The sequence below is a fragment of the Camellia sinensis genome, chromosome 9 (assembly GCF_055761805.1).
Source record: "Camellia sinensis isolate YWXY chromosome 9, ASM5576180v1, whole genome shotgun sequence".
NCBI classification, from domain to species: Eukaryota; Viridiplantae; Streptophyta; class Magnoliopsida; order Ericales; family Theaceae; genus Camellia; species Camellia sinensis.
The window spans coordinates 158,875,267-158,897,277 of NC_138969.1; the positions used below are offsets into that span (position 1 = coordinate 158,875,267).

Consider the following 22,011-nt stretch of genomic DNA (forward strand, 5'->3'; position numbering starts at 1 on the left):
GTAGGATAAATCATTGTTGGAGTCATTAAATAGAAGACTTTTATAGTAAGAGTTTTTGAAAAATTCAATTAGACCATATTTTTATAAATTTTTACCAGTAAAAATCTTTCATTTAATGATTCTTACTGATCAGAGATCTCAATTGTTTGGTTTAATTTAACTTTCAATTGTCTAATTTAATTTATCTTTTAACCAGAGACAATCAAAATCCTTCTTATCCCTATAAAATAAAATCACCATAAAAATAAAATAAAATTTTAATTAAATAAAAATATTTTATTAATTTATAATAGTTATCGACATGTTTTATAATTTGACTAACTTTTTTTTCACATGTGCTACTGTGACGTATATTTTTTTAATTTTATTTAAATTATATCATTTTTTTTATTTAAATCACATTATATTTCTCTCTTGCACATTACTCTCTCTTACTCTACACACTTTACATATTTTTATATAAAGTATAAAAAATATAATCAGTGTGTTTGGTTTGAGTTTTCTGAATTAAATTTTTTAAAAATTGACTTTTTTTAGTTTTCTTATTTTTTTGTTTTTAGTGAATATATTTTAAATTTTAAACATTTTTTTTTTACTTTTTTAGATGCACCTTACTTAGATATATCTAAAAAGTAAAATTTTTTTTAAAAAATATTTTAAAAAATTAATAAATACATAAAAATATAAAAAATGTACTGAATTCTTGTATTTTTTTTTTATATTTTTGGCATTTAGTGAATTTTTAAAAGATTTTTTTTTATAAATTTTTTACTTTTTAGGTGTATTTATGTTAAATGTGTCTAAAAAGTAAAAAAATTGTTTAAAATATTAAAAAAATTTAGTAAAAATAAAAAAACACAAAAAATAAGAAAATAAAATTTTCTTAAAAATATTTTTTGAAAAGTGAAAACAAGCAAGGTAATTTGTTTTTGATCCTCCTAAATAATTCGGGAAATTAGAGTTTTTTTTTTTTTTTTTTTTTTCTAAATTTTCCTGGAGTGATGTGTTGTATAGTTGAGATTTAGTGACAAATCACATCAATTTTTTAACATTAAATCTCACCCATATAACACACCGCTTTAAGAAACTTTATCAAAGCCTTGTTTGGAAAGACTAAATAAGTCCATACTTTTTATCTTTTTAAAGTTACATCAATCAACATCTCCTCTCTACTTCTCTACACATCTTTCTATAAAAAATAAAAAAAATACACTTATTTAGAATCTCCCAAACAACTCCATACAACAGACCACTTTAAGAAATTTAGTTAAAAAAAAACTCTAGATACTTGGGCCTTGTTTGGTTTGTGTTTCTCAAAAAAATTTGAGAAAAATTCTCTACAAATAAGTTTTTAAAAGTAATTAAACCAAACAAATTTTTCAAATTTTTTTTTCTAAAACTTGTTTGGTTTACAAATTTTTCAAACAAATCTCTCTCTCATACACATCAAATCAATCACTTTTTTCAAAACTTTCTCTCAAAATAATTTTTCAAAACATCTTTTGAAAAAAAATCAAACCAAACAAATTTTCGTACTTTTTATCTCAAAAAAACATGTATTTGACCAAACAAATTTTCGTATTTTTTATCTTAAAACACGTTTGTCAAATACAAACCAAACAAGGCGTTGGTGTTACAAACGACCATCAAGGTCTCTCTCTCTCTCTCTTCGATTTCGATGATCTTCTCGCTCTAACAACATCGAAGGCTTTCATGGTCGATCTTTTCCGACGACGCTGATCTTGCTTCACACACCCATTCTTTCTCGTTAAAGGTACGATTTTTATTTTGTTTAAATTTGATTTCTAGTTTATATATATATATATATATATAAATTTGGGGATTGTCTTAATTTTGTACATTTATGTGTTGTGTATGTTAATTTGGAGGAATTTTGAAGAATTTCATGTAAGTCAGTGTGAAATTAGGGTTTTTGATTAGTTTTGCGGTTTTAAATGTGAACTTTGTTCAATTCAACCTGAGTTTTTATTTTATTTTGTTTGTCTTAGAGCATCTGCGATCCCCTCTCTCTCTCTCTCTCTCTCTCTCTTCTGTTTATATATTTATTTATCAAATTTTAGTGAAAATTTGGTTAAATGCTTGATCTGATATGGAACACTTCAATTCTTTTTTTTTTTTTTTTTTTTCTTTTCATCAAATCTTTTTGAAAATTTCAAAATTATCCTAAAAACATGCTTTAACCATTTTTGATGAAAGAAAATCATCTCCAATCCTTATTGTTTTTAAAATTTCATCAAATTTGACTAAAAATATGATTGTTGGAAATTTGGTGAAGGATTTGGTTCATCCTTGATTTGGTGAAAATTTTGCCGGAGCTCACTTTCAGCTCTATATTAGTCAAATTTTAATTTGATGAAAGAATTGGTGAATGATTGGAGATGCACTTACATATGAACTCTGTGTCTGCAATTAAACGTGAGATTGTTTGATTCGTCTTAGGATCCTTCTTTATTCTTCAAATTTGCTAAAAATATTATTTTCTTTATTTTAAATTACAGAGATAAATGTGAGTATTTCGACACTATAAATACTAACCATATCAATATTGTGAAAATTTTGTTTGGATGATGCTTTGGTACCTTTGCAATTTTTTTTACTTGGATTATGTGGGAATGTTACATTATTCAAGTGGATTTTATGTTGTGCAAGATGTTCATTCCCATCAGAAGATGGAGATCATGTCTATAAAGTTGAATATGAGTTGATTGTTTCTTGTTGAAAAACTTGTCAGATTTGTTTATTTTATGCAAATCCAATTTTTTGCAAATGAGATCTTAGAAAATAATATAGTGATTGAGTTTTTATGGCACCGTTATCCTTATCCAACTTTCTACTTTCATTGCATAGTGTTACCTGGTTGTTGGTTGTTATATAGTCCATTTAGGCTAGGGCTGTTTAAATATCCAGCTGATATGACCAACCTGCCTGACCCGACCTGGGCTAACGACCCATGGATGGTTTCGACAACAGTTTTGGTCAACCACAAGTTAAGATCACTGATTTTTTTTGATTTTGCTGCCGTGTATCGGATTAAGAACTCCAAAATTGTTTGTCCCAACTTGACCAATATATTAAAGAGGAGAGCTCTCTTGTCAAGTGTCTTCTTTTTATTAGCTAAAGATATTGCAATCTTATCGTCTTGACAAAAAAACATTGCAATCATATTTTCTTTTTTGAGTGCTTATTTATCCACAAAAAAAAAACTTTTTTGAGTAACCCAAGATATCATTACACTTCTTCCATGTTATTCAACTTTTTCGACTTCACCATCATAATTACAATTCCAACTTTTTATTTGCACCACATCATAGTTACACTTCTTTTCATTTCGAAACTCAATCTAAAACTTTCATTTTGTTGAAGATTGTTTGTGATAGAAACAAGAAAGAACCTTACTTCGACAAGGGCTTAACTATCACCGCTACTTCTTGCTGCTTCGCCCTCGCCTTCGTCTTCACCTTCACCTTCACCATTGCTACTGCTTCTCATTACCGTTTTGCCTTTGCCATTGGAGATCATGTCGCCTTCGTTGTCATCTTTGGAGATTGCTTTGCCATCTCGTCGCGTCTCAGTCACAAACCTCCCTCCTCCCTCTCTGTTCTCTCACCCCTCCCCCTCCCTCTCACTCTCACCCAAAGCTCCTTCTCTTTAAAATCAATCTCTCATGCTTCCCCTTTCCCCATAATCTTTGTTTTAAGTTTTGGGATTATAAATTGTCATAATTTTTGGGTTAAACTCTTAACGTTATGGAGTGGTCGATTTCAACATTCTGATCGAAAATGATTCAACTGGAAACTGTCCGGTTTCAAGCACCTAGTCTATTGAAATTGGATGTTTTCATCTTCTGCCCAATATGATTGGTTCAGGTCGTGGGTATATGATAAGTCTGACCTGAGTTGATCTGTGAACACACCTAATGTAGGTTATGTTTGGATCAATGTTTTGATCTCATACCAGTCATGGGTAATATTTTTATTGTTGGTACTGGTAATAGTGTTTTTTCGGATATCATTATAAATATTGTAGTTTAAAAATATTTACATACTAGTAGAATTTGACATATCAAATATTTTAATTTTTGTGTACAATTCATTAATAAATATGTCAAAGCATGTCAAAATAAGTAAGTATTAGATAAATAAATTAAAGCATCAAAATCTCGACAATAAATACATCGAAGCATTTCCTTGGGTGACCTGCACTGCATACTTGATATATCCAAATAAATAAATCAAGTTATTGATTTATCTTACGAGTGTTCAAATAATTGATTAACCTGATCAACTTGTTTGACCCGCTCGACCCAAGTTGCTTTTGGATGGTTTCGTGAGTAGAAATTGTTGGCAACAGTTTGGTTTGTCATAAAAGTTTTGGATCCTGGCCGTCTGGCAAGTGAGGCATGAAGAATCCTTTTAAACCAAAATGATGAACTAATATTTAAAAGATAAAAAAAAGAAATACATAAGTCACCATTTCATTTGCTTAGTGGATTTTCATCCTTATCTCTCTATCAACTCAATCATGGCAGTCTTTCATTTTCGACTCTGTATCAAGCTCTCTTACTTTTCTTCATTCTCACCATGATCTGAACCTAAGCCATCATTTCTCTTATCTCAATATCTCAAAGCCGTCCCTCATCTTCAAAGTTCAATCTACACCTTTGAAACCCCTCTTTCTTACCCTTTTTTCGAAACCCTAAAGTTGAAGATCGGCAGACTGCAAAGTAAGATTGGCGGCAAAATGACAAAGCTGAAGATGAGGATTGGTGACATAGTGATGAAGATGATGATGGACAATTGTGTTTGTTCTTGGTTTTGTTGGTTAAAGACTCTCAAATCTGTATATGTAGCTATATGGTTTCCTTTTTTTTGTTTTTGTTTTTCAACTCTCTCATATTTGTATTCGATGTTCGACCAAAACAGGATGGGCTAGAAATTCGAGCTTTCAATGATTTATTTTGTATTGAAAGCTAGGACTTTGCGGTTCTTAGAGATCTAATTCATTGAAATTCCATCCAATAAAATAGAAGAATTACAAATCTCCAAAATAATTGATGGCTGAGCCGTATGAGGTAGGAAACTCTCAAGTACAGTTTTAAGGGAAGGAATTGACCGACCTATTCCGACCTGGGAGAACAAGCCATTTGACAGGGAGATTCTGAAATTGATATGATCTTTTTTTTTTCTTCTTCTTTGAAGACTCTTAGATCTGCATTTGTATGATTTTCTTTGTTTTTCCCCCCCCCTAACTCCTCAGATCTATACATATTATATACATAAATATGGTTTTCTTTGTTTTTTGTCTTTCAAATCTTTATATTTGCACAAATATGTATAGATTTGGGTTTGGAAAGAAAGGCAAGCTCACCAGCTTTGCCCAATTGTACTCAATTGAAGTTTGATTGCCAAAATTGGTTTTCAATAGTATAGTTTCAAACGGTTGTATGATTGGAATCGGTTGATGAAATTTCCATTTTGAAAAATTTAGTTTGGGTGACGGGCCAAAGCAAAACCCGACTTGACCTGACTCGTGAACACCCCGATAAATGGTTCTCACTTATTGGGAATAGGGTGATTGGCGACAATCATTAGTAAGAAAATGAAAACATGTTTACTTCTCACAAAAGATCTTGAAAGATAACACATGGTTTGTGAACTTCAAAGTTAGAAACATTAGGTTGTCATAGTCGGAATTTGGTCTTCTGAAGCCGGAGAAAAGATGAGTTCCATTTGTTAAAGAATTTACCAATCCATTAAAATTTTGTAGTTTGAAGTCGTGAAAAGATGAAGTGCCATTGTTTGAAGGTAGAGGTCATCTGACTTCACCGATCTATCGAAACTCATTCGTTTGAAACTAGTGAAAAGATTTAAGTGCCATTGTTTGAAGTTAGGGAGCGACTTCATCAATTTGGAGTTCTAGATTTTATTGGTGACGGGCCAAAGGAAAACCTGTCTTGACCCGGCTCGTGAACACCCCGGTAAACGTTTCTCACTTATTGGGAAGAGGGTGACTGGCAACAATCATCCGTAAGAAAATGAAAACATGTTTACTTCTCACAAAAGATCTTGAAAGACAACACATGGTTTGTGGACTTGATAGTTAGAAGCATCAGGTTGTCATAGTCGGAACTTGGTCGTCTAAAGCAAGAGAAAAGATGAGTTTCGTTGTTAAAGAATTTACTAATCCATCAAAATTCAGTAGTTTGAAGTCGTGAAAAGATGAAGTGTCATTGTTTGAAGTCGGAGGTCATCTAACTTCACTGATCTGTCGAAACTCATTCGTTTGAAACTGATGAAAAGATTTAAGTACGATTGTTTGAAGCTAGGGAGCGACTTCATCAATTTGGAGTTCTGAATTTTATTGGTGTCTTTGAAGCCTTTTCATTTTGTTTTCTACTCGTTCTTTTTTTTTTTTTCACCAATCGGTAGCTGGAATGCCCCATATATGTTCAAAAATTGGGCGAAATAGCCTGGTATATTCGAGATCATAAAATACAAGCTACAAAATTAATCAAGAGAGAATTAGACATTAATGCTACCCGTTGCTTGCTACAACGGTGCGTTATTGCCGGTATCCCTTCAAAACAAAATGAGATTTGGATGGCAAGAATGGAGAGGCTAGGTGGGAATCTCATTCCAAATCGATTTGGATGGCAAGAATGGAGAGGCTAGGTGTGAATCTCATTCCAAATCTCCCTCATTCCGTTGTTTGAGAGCGTCAAGAGATGGAATGTGATTCTTAGTTACCTTCTGAAGGCATAATGACTTTACCACTAAGTGGGAATTTTATTCCTATAACTCCCTTGGAAATCTTACGTTCGTTTAGAGTAAAAAAGGGTAGATAGGCCCACAATATTTAAATTTTTTTTCTTCCCAACTAAATCAAATGCTTGAATTACATTGGCATAGGAATTTTATTACCAGTATTGTTACTTTTTTAGCTCTTTTTGATGGCCTAGCGATGGCATTGAGTATGTGAAAAGTGTAGACCGACAATTAAATGCATTAGACTTGGTTGTTATAAAAAATCCAAAATTGTTAGTTTTCATTGATACCATCAAACAATCGTGCAGCCTTGCCAAGTTGTGGAGGAATCCATTATTTTGATTTGTTGCTTGTTTTGTTAATGAATTGAGTGGATTTCTTTCATATGCAAAAATGACCATTTCGTTTTGTGGTTGATTAAAGACAAAATGTTGAAACCTCTCTATATATTTTTTTTTTAGAATTACTAAAATAAAAAAGTATATAGGAAAAGGGATTAACATTTCTAAATCCACATTATTTTTATGTTATAAATGAATTCCGTAAGATGTTCATTTTTATTGGAAGATGGAGATCATGTCTATAAGTTGAATATGAGTTTTTTATGTTATAACCCAAGGTATCTCCCACATAGCCTAGCCAAATTGGGCTCGAGTTACTTCATATTTGGATAGTCGAAAACTAATCCGTGGAGGCCCTAGAGTTAATGACAAGGCAAACCTTTAGTGGCCCTTTGGGAGATTCGAACTTGAGACCTTGGATCTTATTCCCAGGTCTTTACAACTCGGTCATTCCCTTGGAGTTAGTTGAATATGAGTTGATTCTGTTTTGACGGAAAACTTACCAAATTTATTTAGTTAATGCAAATCCAAGTTTTTGCACATAAGATTTGAGAAAATAATATAGATATAGTGATTGTGTTGTTATGGCACTGTTATCTTTAACCTTCTTTCTACATTCACCTCATGATATTGTGTTACTAGGTTGTTGGTTATTATATATAGTCCATTTAGGCTATGTTTGGATGACATGAATGGAGAGGCAGGATGGAATTTCATTCCAGGTATCCCTTTCGTCTTCTTAGAGCATCACGACATGGAATGTGATTCTCAATTGCCTCTGAATACAGAATGAGATTACCACAATAACTGGGAGTTTCATTCCTATAGCCCCATGGGAATTTCACATTCTTGTAGAGATGTGAGTTATTTATTTATTTTTGATCGACAACAAAAGGAATATTATTAAAGATAAAAAAGAAGTGCATAATGAGGACAAGGAGTCTTTCAAATGAAGAAAAAAACAACACCAAGCCGAACAAAGAAACAACTCATACCTCACAAATATAGTTCTCCAATCTATATAGATTAAAAGCACGTAATCCCTTAAAATGCAGGCAAAATGTAAGCCCAAAACAATTCCAAGTAAAACACACTCTATCCCACAATGATTTTATTTTATGTCATCAAACTTGTCCTCAAAGATCCTTGCATTACTTTCTAACCAAATAACCTAGAGGATTAAGAGTACAACGCAATATCACAACACTTTTGCTTTCTTTTTACCTCCAAAGCCTCATAAATCAATTAAAATCAAATGTACACAATTGATCGGTACCACACTAAGTGTATCAACCAAATCCAAGAGCCGATGCAAAAGATTCAGTACCACGTGACAATGCAAGAATTAGTGCTCCAAAGATTCCTCACTCCGACACATGATACACGATTGAGGACAACGATACCAATTATGCTTCCTTTTTTGAAAGGTATCATTAGTCATGGTTCTTTCATAAGCCAAAGGCACTGCTACTTTCCAATTTTTTTTTTTTTGGTGTGTGAATAGAAGGAACGTTGGGCTTATCAGTGATTTTATCAAATGACTTGTATGAAAAGATGCCAAAACAAAAAATTGAATGAACCAAATCCACTTATGATATGCATTTTGAGACAATGAAAAGCCATTAAGCAAAGGCAACAAAACATGCCAACTCAAGAGTTTCCCTATCATTAATATTTCTAATCAAATTGAAATTCCATGAAATCAGTGCCAAGCTAGAATAAGCTAAAGTAGCAATGGAAGCATTATGCAAAGGAGCCACTAAGTATAAATGTGGGAATACCACATCAAAAGAAGAATCACCCACCTAAACATCCTCCAAAAAATGAACATTTTCTCTGTTACTTGTTTTCAAAGAAAGAAATCTAGACAGAAGTAGAAGCATTCGAGAAACAAATTGTCATGGAGATTGACAAATACCCTTACTAACCATGACCACAAGAGTATCTTTGCCATTAACTTGCATCCCATATTTTACGTTTAATTATGGAATGCTATATTAAATCACACTCAATGGTAAATCTCCCTAACCATTTTCCAAGAAGAGCAATGTTCCTAGCCACAATGTTGCCAATGGCTAGACCTCCCTTCTCCTTGGGGAGAGAAACTACCTCCCATTTTAGTACGGCAGTGTTTGGTTGGGAGATTTGAGAAGAGATTTGGAAAGGGAAAGGAAAAGGAAAAAAGAGATGAAATGTGAATAAAATATATTTACATTTCACCTAGTTTCACACATCTTTTCCCTTTCCAAATCTTTCCTCAAATCCCCTAACCAAATACAACCTATGTGATCCTTCTTCCCCTCCTTTTGACCTTTCCAAAGAAAATCCCTCAACATTTTTTTCAATATTATTTGCAACCCCAACCGGAATCTTAAATAAAGACAAATAGTATATGGGAATTCTACTCAACATAGACTATGCCAAGGTATCTCTCCCCTCTCTAGATAACAATGCTCTCTTCTACCGCTCCTTGTACCAATTTTTCTAACACTGGAGCCCCAAAAGACAATCTTATGATTATCTCTTAACGGAAGACCTAAATACTTCAATGGAAAACTCTCACTGGACAAGCACCTCCGATAACAAACCCATCAACTAATTTAGCCTTCCTTGCTTATCAATTAGCCTCCCCAACAGATCCGCTACCAAGATAAAGAGAAGATATAATGGGTCACCTTGTCTTGTCCCTCTAGATGCCCTAAGGCTATGTTTGGTCCATAGATTTGGGAAGAGATTTGGAAAGGAAAAGGAAAAATGTGTGTGAAATGTAGTTATATTTTGTTCATATTTCACCTACATTTTTCTTTTTTCCTTTTCAAATTCCTGCTCAAATCCTTCAACCAAACACAAAGTAAAGGTATTCCATGCCTTTCGGTTAACAATGCCTAACATATTACAAGTCAACAAGCACCCTTGAATCCATTGTCTTCATCTGTCCCCAAATCCCTTTCTTTGCATTACAAAATCTAAAAATTGCCAATCAACATGATTATATGCTTTTCTGAAATTCACTTTCAAAATGAGACCCTCCAAAACTCTGATGTGCCCATGATATTTAAAATTTTATGAACTAATAAAAACAACTGTTTGAATTGCATTGGTATAGGAATCTTATTACTAGCAATGGGATTAGTGTAATGTGATTGTATTAATTTTCTTTGATTTGTGCCATCAAAACATAGCCTTAAAGTTAAGAACACAAGGAGGGTTTTTTATTTGGACATTGTTTTATTATCATTATTGCTAATTTTTAAAAAAATTTCATGGCCATTAAGTCTATGAAAGTTTAGACCATCAGTTAAATGAGGTAGGAAATCATGCTTGGTACAAAAAATCTAAAAATTGCTAGTTTTCATTGGTACCATCAAATAATCTTGAAGGCTTACCATGTTGGGACCAAAGACAAAAAGATGAAACCTTTATTTTTTTTATTAGATAATATAGTCGAGCACATGCATAAATGTCAATAATAAATAAGCACTTGATAAATGTGAAGTAAAATTTGTTGGAACAACATATCATGCATATACGAAAGTATCAGCGTTTTCATACTACTTTTTTGTCAATTTTTTAAACATGTACTGTATGCATGTAAAATTATTATTTTTTGGGGAAATTACAAAAAAAAAAAAAAAAAAAAAAAAAAAAACCCCTTAGAGTTTGACCCTTTAACAAAACAAATTTTAAATTTTTTCAATTTAAACCCTAATCTTTTGCTTTGTTTTCAATCTAAACCATCAACCGATTTGTACTAAGTAAAATCTATGGCCATCAGTTTTACTTAACGGAATAGACAGATGGTTAAGATTGAAAACAAATCAAAAGTTTAGGGTTTAAATTGACAAAATTAAACTCAGTTTATTTGGTTACAAATGTCAAACCTTAGAGATTTTTTTTCCATGTAATTTTCCCTTTTTTTGTGTGTGTGTGTGTGTGTGTTATCATGATGCTTCAACATTTTAAATTTCTCTAACCTTAATAAGGTGATGCATGAAACACAAAATGAGTTGCAAGTGTACACAAAATGAGCATACACATATTCTAAAGATAAGCACTGGAACATAACTCGGAAGTGAGTTATTGGCTGATAAAAAATAAATACATAAATAAATCGGAAGCTAGTTATAGGCTTACAACACATGTTGAAAATTCAAGCTAGTGGAAAAAAAACATTTCCATGATGTCAATCTCTAGTAGAGAAAAGCAAGTAATTTGAAAATTTAAAAAGTTGCTAAAGCTACTATATTGGAAAACATGCTATAATTCTTCGATATGGATTGTCAATTGTTAAAACAAAGTAATGACACATCTTTAAGTTTCTCTATTGCTCTAATTTATGTTTTGTCTCTCTAAATTGTTGCTTTCTTCAGTTATGAGCTATGAAGCACAGATATTCTAAAAATGTTACTATACAAGTACCGAGTATATACCGGGTGCGGGTACGCATATCGGTACGATTGCACACGTACCGAGTATGCCAAAAACGCACCAGATACGTGGTATACGATCAGTATAATGATGGGTACGTGATGGGTACGTTTTTGAGTACTCCGAGATAAAAAATGAGATTTTCTACAATTTAAAGGGTATTGGAGCAAAATTGTTTGTCTATTTTAAAAAATTATGTAAATTTGGGGTTCTTTTGTAATAAATAAAACTTGAAACAAATTAAACCTAGGGTTCCTAGTTTCATTCGATCATCTCATCTCTTTCGTAGAAATATAGAGAAACGGTGCTGGTCTCATTCGATTTTTGATTTCTACTTCATTCGATCATCTCCTTCGCAGAAATACAGAAACTCCTTCGAATGTGCTGATTCCGATAAGTTTATCTTCGATTCTTCCTCCTCTTCGTCTTCGATTCTTCTTCCTCTTTCTTACATTTTTTTTTCTCCAGATTTTTGTTCTCTTCTTCGCAGTAAACAAAGAACGAAGAGGCCTTTTTTTTCCCATCGTTTTTCTTCGATTCTTCTTCCTCTTTATTTCATTTTTTTTTTCTCCAGATTTTTGATCTGTTCTGTCCTCTTTTCTTTTCTTTTCTTTTTTTCTCCCCCCCCCTTCGTTTTTTGATTCGTTTCTTTCCTTTTTAATTTTCTCTTTCTTTGATCCTTCTTCTTCTTCCTTTTTCTTGAACTCTCCTTCATTTTATTTTTCCTGATATATATATATATATATTTCTCCACAACCACTGGAATTTCATGCCACTTGCAAGTCTCTAGAGCCTTCTCTGTAATAATCTTCAAAAAAAGAAAAAAGAAAAAAGAAAAAAAGGGGTAATGCAAAATGGCCCTCTGTTATTTAACTTTGCTTTCTTCTTACTGTTGTAGATTGTATGTAGTAGACAATAAAAAAATTGTTACATATTTGAAAAGTTATATACTCAAATGAAGTGAAATAATCCACAAATTATTTTGTTAATGGTTATATTATAGGAATATGAGTTCATCAGGAAGTATAGGTTCAACTGCAAGTGCCCTTTCTATTGACACTGATCAAACTGGGGATGAAAATGCTCCTCTTTGGAGTTAAGTTACAAAAATAGCTAAAAGGGGTGAACTTTAAGTTGTACGTTGGATGTTTAGCTATAAAATAAAAAATTGCCGTACCCCAGCCGTACTCGTATTTTATTTTATTTTTTAAATTTGCCGTATCGGCGTACTTGTACCGTACCTGTACCCCACCCCACCCGCACCCGTGCTTCATAGGTTATGAGACAGATAGAGATATATACTGTCCTATTATCCCATAAAAAGCGTCTACTTGGTTTGCTCTACATTGTTATATACATACAAAATATGTATATCATTTATTGATAATAATTAAATATTTAACCATAAGTGAAGCAGAGAGGGGCTTGATGCTTGTGCGAGTTTTCTCCTATTTTTCTTATTAATATATCTATTTCATCCTCACCTCACTTTAATAACACTTATCTTCCCTTCATTTATACAAACACTCACCTCTATATCTTTCTCTAGAACTACCTGCCACAGAGCATAGTTACCGAAACAGATCTCAAAGATGGAAAACAGTTCTCCTCCTCCTTCCATTGATCTGAATAGTGGTTTTACCAATCTATTTTTTCCAGTTAATAATGTTTTTCATTTGTGCTAAGTGGTGGACATGTGTGTTTCCCAAGTGTTTGAAGCGGATTTAAAAGAAAAAAAGAAGATATGTTTGCTTGTGTGTCTGACACCTATTAGGAAGTGTCCAATGAGTGTTGGTGTCCGACACCATCCAATGTATCTGACACAGACACGACATATTCTTTGAAAATTGTATGCTTCATGCTTTATACTGCATAGTTGTAAAGATATAAATGAAATAAAAGGAGATGTGGAGTGATTTGCTTTGCTAGTTTTGATGATTGGTATATAATTGGAATCAATAGCAACAGCAATGGGTATAGTAGTAAATTCACATATGGCTTACCGAAGATACACCAACTACGGCTTTTATATACATCTGTAGATATTTGTGCATGTTTTCTTCATTTTTTCTTTGCAATGTCCTCTGGAAGTATGTACCCCATCATTTTTATTTATTTTTTGAATCTGGAGGTATCCCCCACTGTATATTGGAATTATACCAATAGTTTGTAGATTTTCAATATTTCTGGCTGTTGCATGGAAACATTGATTTAGCCACCTGTTGATTATTGAAAGCAAATACTGATCTATTTTTGCCATTTAATACTGTTTTTTTTTTCTGAAGATAACACCAAGATTTTCAAAGGGAAAAAGAAAAAGAAAAAGAAAAAACTATTTGTTGTCAGGTACTTTATTTTCATGAACCCTCCATCATGTTTATATCATTGACTTGTGGACTTTGCAAACTAAAGCTGAAGTAACTTGGCCATGCATTTTTATGTCTCCTGACTATATCAGAGGTGTAGGGTATTACTTTTTCCCCATGTGATCAAGAGGTGCTTTGCAATCTTAGCACTTCTAAAGTCATGTGGATTGATAATGCAGGCCTGTGGTTATTTTTTATTGTTTCTGAAAATATGGAAAATAATATGCTGCAGTATACATTTTTCTTCCCTTTTCTAGTCTTTGTTGATTGTTGAAATACTTAATGAACATTTGCTACCTATTTCAGGTGGGTAAAATAATTTACGCAGCAATTCATGGCGGACTTAGAAAAGTTGCTTCTGGAGGCAGCCGGAAGAACCAGTACAGCAGGGAGGAACCGTCATTCACCTCCAGCATCTAGACGGCGACACAAGGGTTCATATTCTGATGATGGAAGTGACTCAAAGGATGATGACTCAGATGATGATCGTGGCTATGCAAACAGAAAGCCCTCTGCATCTCAAGTTCCTTTGAAAAAAAGGCTAGACCCTGCAGAAAGAGACGATGATCAGAGCAGCCAGGAAGAAGGTGATGATGCTGGTTATGATCATGATGGTGACAGTGGTGATGACTCTGTCGGGAGTGATCTTTACAAGGATGAAGCTGACAGGCAAAAGCTTGCAGAGATGACCGAACTTGAAAGGGAGCTCATATTATCGGAACGTGCATCGAAGAAAGATGATAAAGAATTGCGTGAAAAGATGAGATCGAAGCGGAATGACAAGAAGATGCCCCAACCTAGAAAAGAGAAAGAGAGTCCGCGTCGTACGTCCTCACGTGGTGTGCGCTCCTCTGCCAGATCAGCTGACAGAGCTGCGGCAAAGGATGATGCGCTGAATGAGTTGCGAGCAAAACGACTAAAGCATCAAGGTCCGGAGGCTCAACGGAAATTGAGGGATGCAACTAGGGGAGGTTCAGGCAGCAGGGGGTTTTCACCGATCAAGAGGAAAGCCTTCACTGCAGCAAGTATAAGTAGCTCCAGCCGGAGTGAAAGTGGTTCCCATAGTGATGATGAAGAGTCAACAGGGGATGGGGGAATGGTTGACAGTGATGAAGACAAGACCTCGCCTGGTTCAGGAATGCCAAAATTTGAGGATATAAAGGAGATCACTATCCGTCGGTCAAAGCTGGCTAAATGGTTTATGGAGCCTTTCTTTGATGAGTTGATTGTGGGATGCTTTGTGAGGGTTGGAATTGGAAAATCGAGAACCGGGCCTATCTACAGGCTCTGTATGGTTCGTAATGTTGATGCCACAGACCCTGACCGACAGTACAGGCTGGATAACAAAATGACACACAAGTATTTGAATGTTGTTTGGGGCAATGAGAGTTCTGCTGCCAGGTGGCAGATGGCTATGATTTCGGACTCCCCTCCTCTCAAGGAGGAGTTTGACCAGTGGGTTCGAGAGGTGGAGCGCAGTGGAGGTCGGATGCCGAGCAAACAGGATGTGCTTGAGAAGAAAGAGGCCATACAAAAAACCAACACATTTGTCTACTCAGCTGCCACTGTGAAGCAGATGTTGCAGGAGAAGAAATCGGCCACGTGGAGGCCGTTAAATGTTGCGGCCGAGAAAGATCGGTTGAGGAGGGAGATGGAAGTGGCGAAAAGCAAGAACGACGAGGCAGAGGTGGAGAGGATCAAGGCAAGACTGGTGGAATTGGATGCGTCCCGGCAAGTTCAAGAGAAAGATGCGAAGGCTATAAGGCTGGCTGAAATGAACAAGAGGAATAGGGTTGAGAATTTCAAAAATGCATCGGAACTAAAACCCGTGAATACGAGTTTGAAAGCCGGTGAGGCCGGGTACGATCCGTTTTCAAGGCGATGGACTAGGTCAATGAATTACTATGTTTCAAAGGGCAGTGGTGGAGGAAATGAAGCTGCCGCTGCTGCAGCAGCGGTGAATGATGATTCTATTGCAGCGGCAGGTGTGGATTGTAAAACAGTGGAGGCTGGTGTTGCGGCTACCGCAGCGGCCTTGGAAGCTGCAGCTGATGCAGGGAAGTTGGTGGACACAAGTGCTCCAGTGGATCAAGGAACAGAGTCCAATACGATGCATGATTTTGAGCTACCGATCTCTTTGGCTACGCTTCAGAAGTTTGGTGGTCCCCAAGGAGCCCAAGCGGGGTTCATGGCGAGAAAGCAGAGGATAGAAGCGACTGTTGGATGCCGGGTCCCGGATAATGACGGAAGGAGACATGTGCTGACACTTACAGTTAGCGATTACAAGAGGCGCAGAGGGCTGCTTTGAAGTGTGTTATGCTACTCCCCAGGTATGTTTTTAAGTTAGAAATTCTGATTTTGTGTCAAAATAAGTTAAGTGTCCTAATAAGTTAAATTTGAATTGGGAGTACTGGGATTTAAGGGTAGTGTTGTTGTGTAATTTGTAAGCTGTAAAATTATTATAATATATTTTTTTCTTTTTGGAAGAAAATTAAGTTGTACTGAAACTTGTTATCTTTCAAATGTAGTTTGAAGTTTTGGAGAACATGAATGTTGTTTTGGTAAGACTTTGAAGTTGATTTTGGAGATAAATGCCTGTGAATTTGTTTTGGTGAATGTCAGTTCCAGTGCCATCATTTACTTGTTGAGCTAATGGCTATTTCAGTTGGCTATTTTACTTGCTTATCATGTCCTGATTTAGTTAAAAATAAGTTGCTGATAAAAATAAAAAAAAGTCAAAAAAAAAAAATTGATGTTATTAGATTGGGTAGTTAAAATTAAGTTGAGGAGAAAGGGAAAACAAAAAACCATAGCTACTAGGGAACACAACTAATTCTCATTTTTAGTAGATCATTCATGTAAAAAACTATATTAATCTGATATCAGTAGTTGGGTGGACTGCAATTCTAGTGAGATAGGTCCACTGTTCTGACTTGATTGGAAGCTGAGGACGGGGTAATCTTTCAGCAGACCTACGGTGATCTCGAATCACATTCTTTCTTGAAAAAATTGACAATAGTTTATTTTTAAATTTACATTTGTCTTTTAGTTTTTAAAAGACAAATATGATCCGATCATATATGGCTATCGATGCCTAATCAGCCTAATGTTTGGGGCAGTCTATATTTCAAATGAGAGAAACTATTCAATGTTTTGTAATAAATCTCAACTGACTATTTGTTCATGTCTTTGAGGATTGAATAATTTTGGTTCAAATAGTAATAATTTCTAAGAAAGAAAAAAGTGGACTATTATCCTACTCCCTAGGTATTTTGTTAGGGTAAAAATTCTGACTAAGAAGCACAGACACTTCTAAAAAGGTAACGTATCTATGTCGTGTTCGTGTCGGACATCGATACTCTTTGGACACTTACCCGACACGTGTCCGACACTCTTTAAAACATATCATATTTTTTAAAAATCCGGGCACTCTTTGGACACTTAGAGGACATACGTGTATATCACTTAAACACACGTATCTATCGATTAGACACACGTGAAACTAATTATAAGTATGAACAAAACAACTTAAAATACAATAATAAAACAAAAATCATATAAATTTATAGGGATTTGTGTCATATTGTATTTTTTTATTATCTCTGAATGATATATTCATATATATAACATATAATAAATATATAAAATTATATATTGTATGCGTGTCCCCTATGTGTCGTGTCTTGTATTTTTTAAAAATTAGCATTCGTGTCAGCATGTTCATGTCGTGTCACATGTGCACGTCCATGCTTCTCAGAATTCTAAGTTGTGTCATAATAAGTTGAGTTGAATTGGGAGTGGTGGGATCTAAGGGTAGGGTTCTTGTTGGGGACTTTGTAACTTGTTATAACACACACACACTCTCTCTCTCTCTCTCAAATAAAATTAAGTTGACCTTGAACTTGTTATTTTGCAAGTGTTGTTTTAAGTTTCAGAGAACACGCATATGTTCTTTTGTTTGAAGTTTTGTGGCCTTACTAGTCGCGTCAAAACTTTTAAGTTGTTTTGGAGATAAATTCCTTTGATTTTGTTTTGGTGAATGTCTGTCCCAGTAAGCACCAATTTAATGATCATCATTGTATGAACTTATATATATGTATTTATGCGTATCTGTCCCCGGATTTAGTCAAATTGTATAGAGATAATAAACCAAATTGCTTTTCGTTCACAAGAAGATACAGAACAATGCCACCATTATCAACTCATTTTTAGCATCGTTGCAGCCTTTTGTAGCGTCTATAATTCGGATAATTGAACCATTATTATTTGCAGCAGTCATTCTTTAGAGTTGTATTTTACCACACCTTGCATTGACTTATCGTCTCGTGTTTTCTCGGTTACATTGATATAGGAAAGTCATAATGTTATGTGCACATAAAAATCAGATTGGATAGTAAAGATAGATAAGAGAAGATTCAAATCTTGGACTCAATTTGATCTTCTCAGCCCTTTTACCACTTGGGATAAGGTTCTTATTATAAGTGTAACTTCGAATTATAGAATATGATATCTTGCTCACTAATTTTAATTGCTGGTTGTCTTTTTCAATTATTACTTGGGTAAGGTACTAGTTTACTTGTTGAGCAAATAGTTATTATTCCAGTTGGCTTGGGACTATTAGGTTGTGTTTGGATTTTTGGATTGAGAATGGATTCGTAGAGAAAATAAAAAAGAAAAAGTGAGTGAAATAGAAACTACACTTTTGTGACTTGATATCTCTGCAAATTTTAGGTCCCAAATACAACCTTGTATTATTCAAATGATTCGAAAGAGAGAAGAACTATTTTACTTGTTTACCATTCCCACACACCCGGCTCGCTGGCAGGAAGGCTTCAGCTTATTGTCGCTGCTGCCTCCGGCAAAGTTGGATTTTGGCATCAAGTAACCAGTTGGGAGGACTTTGATGTTGTATTCTGATCTGCTCATTTGTTTTGTTTGGATGATGTTTTTGATCCTTTATTATTATTATTTTGTTCTCATTCGGGGTTTGTGCGGACAAACCAGTGAGGTTGTGAGACCTTGAAAAATGATTGAGGTTGAGACTGGAATCATAATCAAGACCGAAATAGGTTGATTCATGGAATACTAGAGAAAAATGGGGAAAATGGGTTTGAGGGGAGAGAAATGTAGTAGGGTTTAGAAGAAGATTGAAGAGAGAGTGAGAGAGAGGGGCCTCTGATTCACTTTGGATTTTTGTTTGGACATATGACAAGTGGATATTTGATGATTTAGAGTATTACTCCGCACCATTCATTGAGGGACAATTGTTCAATTGTCCCCCTTAAAAGAGATAAAACTAGTAACTTCTACTATTAACTTGTAAAACGGTGTACCAAACTGGCTCGTTATTGAGTTTTCTGAGCTTATTTAACTATTCATTTTATAAAATTTATTAAGTAGATGACTTATATAATAAAATAAAAAATTGAAAGCGATCGATATAGTGACAATGCATTCTTGTATTCGATTTTCATAAGAACCTTGTGGTTTTACCTTTGGAATATTGTTACTCATGTTTTGACCCTTATTTGGAACTTCTTCCTTAGCCTTTCTCCTTGGGCGAATGTCTCAACAACACATCCTTTGCCTTTCTCCTTGGGCGAATGTCTCAACAACACAAAACGAGAGGGTTTTGCTTCTTATAGGACTTAATCAAACATCTCAAGACATGAGCTGATGACAGTTATGTGCATTTATAATTATATAATGAAATTATATTTGTTTTAAAAAAATAGATGATAAGTATGATTTTAAAAATAAATTATTTATTATTTTAAAGATAAATGTAATTTGATCCATCAATATATGATGATGTACTAAGTAGGAGACCAGATGGACTATTTGGATCATTGAGTAAGTCTTAAATGGTTTAACTGAATCCAAAACCACCTTTCTAGCTGGATGCGCAACTGAAAATGAATCTATTTCACATGTTATATTTCAGATGAGAGAAATTATTCAATGTCTATGTTATAAATAACTTTTATTTACTTATTTATTTGTGTGTTTAAATATTTAAAGTTATATTTAAATTATAAATTTAAATATAAAAAAAAAAAATCAGAAATGAGAATAACGTGAATAAAATATAATATACATATTTTTTTATTTCCCTTTCCCTTTCGCTTTCGCTTTCTAAATTTTTAATAAAATCAATAATTCAAACGCAAATGTCGGTGACAAATCATGTATCAATTATTGGGCCCAAAAGAATATGTTAGTGCATGGACAACCTACTTTTGCACTAGCTGAATCAGATTCTTATTATTATTATTATTGTCGTTATCATCATCATCATCTCCTTTTCTTTTTTTTTTTCTTTTTTTAAATTAAAATTTTAATTTGTCACTCTTTTCTTTTTCTTTACTAATAGAAGTGAAACGGTTGGCCATGAGAATCAAAGTGGGCTACTAGTATGTTTTTTTTTGTTTTTTTGGAACAAGCTCACCTAAGTATACTTTAAGGGATTATGATATTCAGAGACTGTCATGCATTGGAGTTTGAAAAAATTGATATAAAACTCTTTTATTTGAGCCATTATTGTTTCATGTTGGATTCAATTTATATTTATCAATGAAAGAAAAAATATATAAATACTTTAGTTAAATTAATATATTCTAATGAATAATATTATATGCATCAATTAGTATATTAAGTAGTGTACCAATTGATGATATGATACAATTTAAGAGATTTTTTATATTTGTAATTTATATACTGAGTGAGATCAATAATAGTATTATAACTAATGTTAGTATATTAGTTAGTATACTATTAGTGCAGGTAGCACCACCGAATTCTAATATACTAGGTAATTTGTTGAAATAATTTTGGACTTCAAATGTGGGACTGACCAGTGCAGTTTCGATTTTTGTTTCAATTTTCTCCCAAAGCAATATAATTTTTTACAATAATTACAAAAAAAATATTTTAAGATTTGACCCTTATAATAAAATAAATTTTAAATTTTATCAATTTAAACTCTAATGTTTTGATTTGTTTTCAATTTAAATCATTCACTTATTAGTAAAATCGACAAAAAAATAGATTATTTTTAGCCATTAAACTCAGTGTAAATACATAAAATATCTAAAATTTCATTTTTCATTAAGTTTAATAATTAAAGTATAGTTTTTTCATTAGTTTTACTTAACGAAAATATACAAATAGTTTAGATTGAAAACAAATTAAAAGATTAAGATTTAAATTAATAAAATTAAAAAGTCAAAATTTATTTTGTTATAAGGGTCAAACATTGATTTTTTTTGATAAAATCAGAAAAAGATTAGACAAATAGAATGGAAATGGTTAATTAATGAAAATAGTGGCTATTGTGAATAGATTAATGTTTAATTAACTAATAGTTCAATTACTTATCGTTATCGCACTAGGTGGTCAATGGTTTAACTTAGTAGAATTTCTCTTTTGATATTGGTTTTGAACCAAAATAAATAATATTTTGAAATAAATAACGTTTTCTTTCCACAAAAGCCTTTGTTAATAGAGATGGCATTAGTGAAAGTATTTCCAAAAACTTTTATGAAAATTTACCTATAAATTTTATTTTGAGGAATGATAATCCATTTAGTCTCAAAGATTCTTTTTATAGGCCAATTAGTCTCATTGATTTTGAAAAGGTAGATTTAATATATTATTTATAAATTAAATTTAAAATTATACCGTTATTATGTTTCCTTCTCTCTCTCTCTCTTTTTTTTTTTTTTTTTTTTTTGTGTGTGTGTGTTAAAACGGTAATGTACACAATTTATAAGAATCAAATTTAAAATAAATTTTTATATGAGAATTTTTTTTATTTGGAAAACATTTCAAAAAGAGTACAAAAATGACTTGAAAATCTTTCAAACGTTTCAAAAGGATGTGAGATTCTTCAAATATTTCAAAAGGAGTATAAAAATCCCTTAGTAAACTTTAGACAATATAGCACTCAAACGTAACACTCCAATGTAACACTCGAAAAAAAAATGTTATTGTACTTTTTCCAAACGTAACACTTCAAAAAAAATTCTTAGTGTAACATTCCAATGTAACACACACACACACACACACAAAAAAAACTCTTTGGTATACTTT

At 33.2% G+C, this 22,011-nt stretch overlaps 1 protein-coding gene across 4 annotated transcripts; it reads left to right on the top strand.

Annotated features, from left to right (window-relative positions):
- Nucleotides 1-1,619: 1,619 nt before the first annotated feature.
- LOC114322532 (protein RTF1 homolog) lies at nucleotides 1,620-16,512 on the top strand. Of its 4 annotated transcripts, none has more exons than XM_028269870.2 (3): nucleotides 1,620-1,774; nucleotides 13,840-13,900; nucleotides 14,227-16,512. In XM_028269870.2, exon 3 carries the CDS (start codon nucleotides 14,255-14,257, stop codon nucleotides 16,226-16,228), a length of 1,974 nt encoding a protein of 657 aa, XP_028125671.2. In that variant the 5' UTR covers nucleotides 1,620-1,774; nucleotides 13,840-13,900; nucleotides 14,227-14,254; the 3' UTR covers nucleotides 16,229-16,512. The 4 variants fall into 4 exon arrangements, with proteins under 4 accessions (XP_028125671.2, XP_028125673.2, XP_028125670.2 ...); XM_028269872.2 differs by having other exon boundaries at nucleotides 14,249-16,512; XM_028269869.2 differs by lacking the exon at nucleotides 13,840-13,900 and having other exon boundaries at nucleotides 1,625-1,774.
- Nucleotides 16,513-22,011: the final 5,499 nt, after the last annotated feature.

Excerpts from the sequence above, each read along its gene's own strand:
- LOC114322532 (XM_028269870.2), top strand. The coding sequence starts at position 14,255 with ATGGCGGACTTAGAAAAGTTGCTTCTGGAGGCAGCCGGAAGAACCAGT.